General features: G+C 38.3%; 1 protein-coding gene across 4 annotated transcripts in view; it reads right to left on the bottom strand.

The window, feature by feature from the left end:
* Window positions 1–219: 219 nt before the first annotated feature.
* LOC128858381 (monocarboxylate transporter 9) overlaps window positions 220–9,677 on the bottom strand; it is a 43,313-nt gene continuing 33,855 nt past the window's right edge. For all 4 annotated transcript variants that reach the window (XM_054094601.1, XM_054094603.1, XM_054094602.1 and 1 more), the window contains exons 2-6: window positions 5,510–5,877; window positions 5,296–5,422; window positions 2,026–2,169; window positions 770–1,957; window positions 220–673 (exon numbers count right to left, since the gene is read on the bottom strand). In XM_054094601.1, coding sequence (XP_053950576.1) covers window positions 549–673; window positions 770–1,957; window positions 2,026–2,169; window positions 5,296–5,422; window positions 5,510–5,803 — 1,878 coding nt within the window. In that variant the 5' untranslated portion in view covers window positions 5,804–5,877 and the 3' untranslated portion in view covers window positions 220–548. The remainder of the gene's footprint in view (window positions 674–769; window positions 1,958–2,025; window positions 2,170–5,295; window positions 5,423–5,509; window positions 5,878–9,677) is intronic.

The raw sequence follows: 9,677 nt of genomic DNA, 5'->3' as shown, positions 1-9,677 counted from the left end.
CAGGTAAAACGGTGGCACAAGTCGTTCAAGGAAGGCCGGGAGGACGTCGAAGACGAACAGCGATCTGGAAAGCCTTCGACGACACACAGCGCCTTCCTCTGCACCTCTGCATTGGCCAAGATGGGGGTTCCGGCTCAGGGGTAAGGCCCATTACTTTTCAATCAAACCCTGTAGTGTGGCAACATATTCTTTAGATACTAAATTTATTTTATAACAATATTTCAGTTTAAACTTAAGGCCTTCGCATACATAAATATATAAATACATACATAAAAACTAACAACAGTTATTATATAATAACATAAGAATACAATTGTTTTCAAAAGTAAACATTTTTTAACGAATTTTCAACACAATACTTGTGCAAACTTTTAAAACTTATCAATTTATATTTGGCAAAAACTATTCAAAATTTAAAAATTAAATGATCTTTTGTGAATGTTTTTACTATATACAAATATATACAGATTTCGATATGGCAGGAACGTTTAAACAGTGACAGACAAATAAATATGTTTATACTCATATTTATATTGCCTAAAATAATATTATTCTAACGTTGGCTTGTTCTTTCTGAAAATATCCTCCACTATCCACAATGTAATCGCAATAATGTTCAGTCCATTTAGAAAATGTAAAGTGTAGCCATAATCCGTTGCATCACGTATAAGACCTGTAACGTTAGAATTGAAAAAAAAAATAATTATTTATGTTTACTCTCGAGTTGAGTAGGAAATAGTTCAACTCGATAATGCACTTATGCACTCACCAACCAATGGACCAAAGACCAGAGAGAAAATACCGGACATCAGTAACTGTAGCCCGGCAGCAGCGGGCAAGCGCTTCAAAGGTACATAGCCAGGAATGATGAGGAGCGCAAAGATTGTGCGGAATGCCTTGAATAGGCCCAAAAATCCGAAAATACCCATTAACCAATAGAAATTACGACAGTACACGAGAAATACCCGCCCAAAACACATGCCCAGGATGCCAATAATGAAGAAATTTTTATTGCTCAAAGGAATTTTCGCTGTAAGCAAAGGTGTAAGGAATCGTAATATGACATCACAAACACCTAGACAAGACATAGCAATGGCGATTTGTGTGTTACTGAATTTGAAGTCGGACAGAATGAATGGTGTCAAAATAGCGAAATTAATTTCCACAAAGTTTATTATCGTCATGCCCATGGCCAAGTTGACATATGTGAAATCACGCAACAGATCTAAATCGAAGAATATGACGACCTTCTTTAGGAATGGTAACTTTCGCCGAGCCTCGTCCTCTTCTTCTATCATTTCAGCTAGCGTCTTCTCGGGGGCGGAGTATTCCTTCTCACTAAGCTGTAATTGTTTATGTTGCAGTGCCACCTGTCCTTCATTCAAATATTCCAGCTTAGTCGGCAGCATAGATTCAATGTGTAAATGCTCCAATTCATTCTCTTTGATACTCTCACTGGTCGAGAAGGAGCGTTGTTTCGCTCGGCCTACACCAATGCTGCTCAGACGTCTAAGACGTTGCATTTGTATGCTATCGCCAGTGCCTAGGCGTTGTCGGTAGGTGAGCGTGTTTATTGAGGTGCGCGAACCATACCAGCCATCGTTGGCACGTGCCAAGCTATGTGTATCGGGCTCAACAAATTGTTCAGGCTCTTCCTCTTCGAAGTGCTGGGAAGCTGGACGCATTGCCTCAGTGTCACTTTTAACCTTTTTCACATGCCACTGCACCGGCTGGAAAATCAACGAGCAGGCAAAGTTGTGTAATGAGAGACCGGAGAAGATTAGAACGGTGCCTTTTACGCCAACCGTCTCCGTTAGAAACGTGGCGAGATGAGGCAAGATAATTGGGCCCATTCCAGCTACTCCAAACTGATATGAGGTGGCAGTGCGACGTTTCACTTTGAAGTATGTATTGACAGCCATTGAAGACGCGGATACCATGAGTCCACGGCCGAAGGCTAAGTGGGATAAAACAAAATGATTACAGTTACTCTTTAAAATAAATATTTAGATAATAAAAAATTACCATAAAAGAATGAGAAAGACATCATGTAAAAGAGGAATGATTGAGCGAATACTGACAAAAACATGCCTAGGAAGATGAGTGCTGCGCCACCAAACGCTACTTGACGATATGTATACCGCCGGAAGAGAGGTCCATTAAGAAGACCTGTAAATGAAAAATATAGATTATTGCAGATTATTAAAGATAAAAAAGTTGTACAAGTAATCAGATTTTGGTGAATTATTTTAGTAGCTTTTCTAAGTCTTGCCTAGCGCGGTACTCCATTAAGTGTTCTTATGCAGGTAAACGAATGACAAATCATAGAAACGAGCTATTTCGACAGGCCAAAGGGAGAGGAGTATAAGATAGTTTTAGATTTAGAGCTTAGAGATTAGAGTTTTAGTGGGCATGTTCAGAAGTTCTTGGTACGACTTTCATACGCAGTTTCTTCGCATATTGTTTACTCGTTTAGAACGCCGGCGTCTACGAGGTCTGTTAGAAAAGGACTCTTCATCAGAGATAATGGTGTCCATGAAGTCAGGATCACTGTTGAATGGATGTCATGGAATTTGATGCAGTAACGCTGCTCCAATCGTTCCGTCATTTTGCTTGTATTCAAAAACCGACGAGAGCACTGAATACCATGTTACGTTCACACTGCTTGACAGCAACTGACGCTAGCGACAGGCGGAAAATTCACACATGTGCAGGAAGGTTACAGATCTGCTTATGCAAGCGCACGTAATTAAAATTTGTCAAATGTTAGAAATAAAAAACAAAGCCAGATACTTTTCTAACAGGCCACGTTTTCTGAATAAGTAGGAGTTGAGCCCCTCGGCACAACTCAATTCCTTCGTCTGCGCTTGGATGGTGTTTGGTGTCCGATTGCGGCTCATTCACGAGACTAGAGGTGTTAATTATCTTTCAAAAAATTATGTTGATAGTATTTTTATAGTACGTTTGGTTCAGCAGTTCATCTTTTAGCTTAATTTGCTTGGGACCATGCGGCTTCTGATACATCAAGGCGGGGCTCAGCTTCCAACAAGTGTCTGCCGATGTGGTGCCTGCGATATATACATACTTATATATTAGCCTCTTCGACACAAAGCATAAAGGCCTTACTGAGGGCAACTCGTGTCTATCTAGAGTGTGATGTTTTGACAGGTCAGTGGCTTTGATCACTGCGTTCAACTAGCGCCCGCCCAACAGCTTAATACTGGCCGATCATTAGTTTGTAAATTGCCAACAATGCTTATTTGTCTTGTCCCAGTTGCTACCGTTCAGTAAGCCGTCGAATGTGACCCCTAAAAGTTTTCAGTTATTCACGATCGGTATTTGCATGCCAACGGCATTATTGATACTACTCCTGCGAACTTTTATCCCAAACGGAATATTATATATTCCTTTTGGTATATAATTTTCTCAGCTAGGAGCACTTTGGTTGATTGGTTAAAGTGGCGATTCATTCAGAATCCAACTAGCACTTCCGCACCATTTTGTTGCCACCTCCTCGTTACCAACTTCACATTCTCTCCTTCCATAAGGCAGGGCATTCGCAGAGGAAATGGAAGATTGTTTCCTTTTTCTCCGGTTGTATTCAACTGTGACAGTATGTGTTGTGAGGGATGCCCAGTTTGGCTGTTTGTTCCCCGACAGACCAAAAGACCGTTATGGCTGCAGTAAGTCTCCAGGCGTCCCGTCGTTTCATGTTTGTCAATGTTTACGATAGTTCGAGGTTGTAGGTGGGCCATAACGTTTTGCTAATTTTGCATTTCGTCTGGCCTCTCCGTCTAGAATCCGCGATTCGGAGGAATTTTGAGGAAATTGTAGTCTTTATTGCACTCAGTCCTGTGAACACTGATTCTACAAGAACGCTATTTGTGGGAGATCCCCTTTTCATTACCTTCAATGTTCCGATGCCTCGGGACCTAAATTAAGGTAACGATATTATTTTCACTCAATGGGGCAAGGCTATTCCTGCCTTGTGCCACCAGTTTAGAGGTTGTTGTAGCCAAATCCAGTGCCTGGATTGCAGCTTGGCTATCCGAAAGAATAGCGATATTGCTCTTAAAAGAAAAATCTGCGATTAGTCACCTACAAGCTTCCCCAATTGCCAGTACTTCTGCCTGGAGGACACTGCACGAATTAGGAAGACGAACAGATTTTTCAGTTCTAAGTCTATGAGACAGCATCTCAATTCAATTTAGTGCCATCTGTATAGACTGCAGTGTTAAAGTTGTTGAGAATCCCTGACTCCATTCCCCCTGAAATGAAATGAGAGTGGCAAAATCTCTGTTGAAAGTAACCATCGGTACGATATATTTAGTTAGTACTCTCCGAGGTATACTGAGCTTGTCGCAATAATAGGCATAGAAGCTCCGATTAAATATAATTATTTAAAGAAAAGGTCTTCAAAATGACTTTTAAAACTGGTATTTAAGCTCGAAATTTTGATCTTTGATGGCCAAGGGCTTCTAAGAAACAAACTAGCTCCGGGTACTGACGATATCTTCTCAACTATCGCCGTAGTTGCAATAATGAACAGAGGCGAGGTGATCTATCAAACTCTGGAATAGTAACTCTTATTTTGAAAAATGTGAGGCATAATTGGAAACGCTGTATTTTCATCCATTGGATGTTCATAGGATATGGGCGGCAGCAAATACCCAGCGGTGACCGCAGAAGGGCACGGTGCTAAGGGCGCAAAAGCCAAATGTCTATTTTAATGAATTAACTAGCAGAATAGCAAGATTTCGGCCAACGCGTTTTCGGTGCAGATCTAAAAATGGAAGTAGGGGTTTTGTATACTAAAACATTCAAAAGGTCTACATATATTCTAAAACGCGAAAATACTAGTGGCAAGACTGGCCACTACTACTCCTAATCTCCTACTCAATACTTTTGTACTGGACGTGCTAGACTGCATACAAATATTTCTTATTTCTGTTACCGAATTCGAATAGTAAGAGTCCCACCTCAATGAAGAGTCCCACGCAGTAAGCAAACAGTTATTGGGTTATCTAATGGTAAACGTTTTTGTCAGAGATCGACTTGTCAAGGGGTCGAAGAATGTTCACTACTCGAGCTCACCATTCATTTAAAATCTAAAGAAATATAACAGCTAACAAAAATGCAGATAAGTGGGTTAAAGTAATGCGCAAAACTCCCTGAACGCACAGAATTTATATGCTGCCCAAACGTATTCAGTTTAACTGCAAGGTTGCAATTTTAAAATATGCATAAAAATATATATAAAAACTGAAATCAAAGTCCACAAAAATAATAATGTACCTGTTAACGCCGAAACGGCAATCTGTGTGTTGATAATGGTCGTCAGTTGTGAACTCGTGATGCCAATACTGTACATATAATCTCGAAAGATAATGCCGAATTGCTGTGCCAATCCAAATGTTACCATCTGCGATGAGTGCAATTCAAAAAAAAAAAAAAAACAGCAAAATTTTTAATTTAAATATTGTAATTAAATATATAAATATGTACTTACCACTGCTATACCGCTGGCAAAGCTGACCAGCCAACCCCAACCTCCATCGGGCGCTACAAAATCTTCGCCCAGATCACTTTTGTCGCGACGCTTCTTCTTTGCTCGTTTCTCCGTCGTCGCCGCGCCATTCTCTGGGATTTGTGGCGTGTTATATATTTTTTTCGCAGTCGCTGAGTTTTTATCATTCACAGGTATAATTAATTTAGTCAGATGGGGTGAAGCTGATCGATCGTGGTCATGACCATAGTGACTATGGTTATTGTTATTTTCATTTGGCACCGTTTTGTGTTCCATCGTTAGTGTCGAGATTGTTTGTCTGCTAGCTGCGACTTGTTACTGGCTTCGATTAAACAACCGACACTAAAAATCTATCACAGATAAGAAATGAAAATTAAGATAAGTTCGAACAAAAAGATTAAATTAATAATTATTGGGGTTTGAAGTGGGCAGATGCAATCGCGCCACGCGTTTAAGGTCAACGCGTCAACGAGTAAAACACAAGCAATAATTGGAACGTTGAATGTGTGGAGTTCCTGAAAAAAGTTTGCGTACATTTAATATTATTTTATAACTACATATGTATGTATATTATTGGGTTGGGGAATAAGATCATGGCGTTTCTATATTTTCTTTTTTTTTGGTTGGCAAAGGGTAAGAGTCATTCGAGAGAACTATTTCTGCTCCACAAAACTTTGTTAATAGTATTTTTGAGTTATTGATTTCTTTATTAGGTTAGAAGCTTAGAAATGGAATACGCAAGAGACGAAATTCAACATTTTCGACACCTCCTCTTCTCTGCTTTTCATCGAGGTCAAAAAGCTGCCGATGTAGCCTGGGTCATTTGCAACGTGCATAGAGAAGGTGGCATAGACGAGTCTACAGCACGGAAATGGAAAGTTCGAAAATGACAACTTTGACGTCGATGACACCTACCGCAGGGGAAGGCCTTCTGAATTCGCAAGAATTCTCACATCACTCGTGAAGGAGAACGGTCGCCAAACCACTCGTGAATTGGCGGAAAAAAATTGAATGCGATTATAAAACGATTCTCAATTTTCATTCAATGGGATTTACTGAAAAATTGGGACCCTGAGAGCCTCGCGAGCTCAACGAAAAAATAAAGAAAGTCGACTTCAAATTGCTTCTCAGCGTCTCGCCCGCCATCGAGTAACACGCAGTCATAAACAGTGGTTTTTGTACCGAATCGTCAAAGGAGATGACAAATGATGCCCATAAAGTAATATGAAGTAAAGTAATACAAAGAAATGAATGGGTGGCTCCAGGAGATACTCCAAAACCGAGAGTCAAGCCGGATCTTCGTCCAAAGAAGATTATGATATGTGTTGGGTGGTACGGGGAGGGTATGGTGCACTGGAAAGTGCTCGAAAAGAATACCACGATCAACAACGGAGCCCTACATTGCCCAGCTGCACCGCGTGAATGAAGCTATTCGACTGAAGATCGATCGACATGGTCAAACCTTACTCCTTCACGACAATGCCAGACTACAAGTTGTTCAAGTCGTCAAAGCTGCACTCCACGAGGTCGAACGGGAGGTCTTTCAGCATCCGTCATATTCTTCGGACCTTGCGCCGACCGATTACTATCTTTTCCGCTCCATGTCACACCATATAAAGAACGTTGTTACCTTCGAAAGCAAAAAGGTCCTTAAAAACTGGCTCAACAACTTCTTTGACACCAGACCAGCCGGTTTTTGAGGAACGGCATCAACAAATTGGTCGAGAGGTGGGCAGAGGTTATAAACAATAACGGTAAATATATTGATATAGTTTTTGTTTTTCGTTTAAATAGAGTTTTCGGAATACTACGAATTTGTGTTTGAATGTAATATTTTCCATACAAATAAAACAGGGTCTGTTGATATATTTATATTTGGAAGATAAATAAATATATTTGGATTGGAGCTTACACCTTTTATTGTGCATGATATTATGAATGGCAAATATTTTTTTATGAGGAGTTTTTTCATGCCAGAAATACACTCGGAGGTTTGCCAGTGCACGTTTTCTATCATTTGGTGTTTCATGCCCGGTGATTCGATTAAGTTTTACTAGCAATTATTTAGAATTATAAAAATAAATTTCCAAACCGAATTCGAATAAATATGTTGTATATTTTTTTGTTCTTAAAGTTTTTCTGAATTATCAATAAAAATACTCCTTGAATAGGGGTCTTCTGATAAAATAAAAAAAATTAAATTCAGGTCTAGGCAATCTCTTCCAGAATCATTGGCAAAAAAAAAGCTATTACAATCGATCAATAATAAAAATAATAATAATACGAACTAATAGATGGATAGAAAATGCATATCCTGAATTCTGGTATACATTTATTGTTTCTTCAATTCTAATCCACCCTTGAAGGGGTTATACGCAGTTATGACTTTCAAAAAAATCGATTTTTTTTATTGCATTTTTGTAATGTACATATATTCAAAAGTATACGCACGAAATTTGAAGTAGATCTAAGCAATACTTTCGGAGTTATACCTAAATATGTAGAGATGCCTCGGCACGTTTTAAGGTAGGTATTAAAACTTTAAACGTGTTTTTTTCAAAACGGCATTTTTCAAGTCGGTGTACACGATATCTCGAAAACGGCTTGTTTGATCGGTCAACCGTTTTAACTCAATCTTAAAAGATACATTTTCTAGTAATTAATCGTTCCTTTTGTAAATCTGATACTTATTTTCCATTTTATAATCAATTTACGGCCAAATTTTAACGTAAAAATCGAAATCATTTCTTTTAAAAGCTGCCATTTTGTGAAAATTTACTATTTTGATTAGCCGAACGATTAATTACTAGATAATCTAATATATTAACAAAATTTGTTTGGTTTTTTGATTTCAGATAATCCAATCCTGAGTTACGATGTACACCGTAAATCGTCTTTTTTTAAAGGAGGTTCCAGAAATCGCCTGCAGCGCGCTCTATAATCAACATTTTCATAAATAAAAAATTTTGTTACTTTCTTAAAGGATGCTTTTATAACCGCCAAAAATTTTCAAATTAAAATATTCTGAAGTTTCTTCAGGATAAATCCTTGACAACCCGTCTTTTATTTGCTTCATAACTGCGTATAACCCCTGAATGAGAGAAAATTTTTGTTGAAAGCTTTTCTTAATTCTTTATTTTGGAAGTAGTTTTTACATCTAGAACACATTGCCAATATACCGAAAGATCTACTCCACAATCGGTCAAAACGTTCTTAAAATTACCATCACAAACTTTATTCTTGTTTGCCAACTTACATCATCAGATTGAGAAAGAGGAGGTCTTTCATCCCCTGGTATTTAAATTCAAACTCCACAGCGAAAATTTCTTAAAAAAATCTATCGCTTGCTAATCAAAAAGCTCATTAACAAATGCAATTGAGTTCCAGGCGCATTTTTTGCTCTAATACATGCAAGCAGAATAGGAAAAGCAGGATGCCATGGGCCTTGTACACTAAAATTGGAATTGCGTACTTCGAAAAACGTTCGCTTAAAAAAATAAAGATGACGGCAGACACGACACCAATCAGGCACAAGGTAAGCAGCGATTTTAATAAGAACAGGAAAACAAGTAAGAAAGTGTTGAATTCGATCTGGAGCAAACTTTATATATCCGCGGAAAGTGCAGTAAAATTAAATTTGGGTTGGCACTTCATTTTTTTAAACCAGACGAACTCAAACTCACTTTTAGGTTGGACGGCCGAAAATTTAGTCTTAACACATGAAAAGTGGAAATACTCTTTCAAAGAAATCTGAGGACTAATTTTTTGATTGAAATTTAACAGGTAAAGCCTAGTACTAACTTCACAGCCGTGAAATTTTGCTAGCAACATTGATTATCAAATGAGAAGAAATGTCAAATTCATGAGAATCGCTCCAAAAATAATTGGCAAACTTTGGTTAAAAAAGTATTTTTAAACAACCCTTTATATGTGTATTAAATACAAAGGGTGATCAAATTGGAGGTACTTTTTCCAATAGATTTTTATTGTCAGATCTCGCTTGAGTACTGTCATACTAAATACATACTTTTTTTCAGAATTCATTGATATTTCATTATGAAAAGTCTTACGCCTCAACAACGTTTACAAATCGTACAATTGCATTACGAAAATCGACGCTCTGTGAAAAGTATGCTCAGGCCAACATGTG

Source organism: Anastrepha ludens, chromosome 3, assembly GCF_028408465.1.
Source record: "Anastrepha ludens isolate Willacy chromosome 3, idAnaLude1.1, whole genome shotgun sequence".
Lineage (NCBI taxonomy): Eukaryota > Metazoa > Arthropoda > Insecta > Diptera > Tephritidae > Anastrepha > Anastrepha ludens.
Note: the sequence above shows the minus strand (reverse complement) of the source record. Positions and strands in the feature narration are given on the sequence as shown.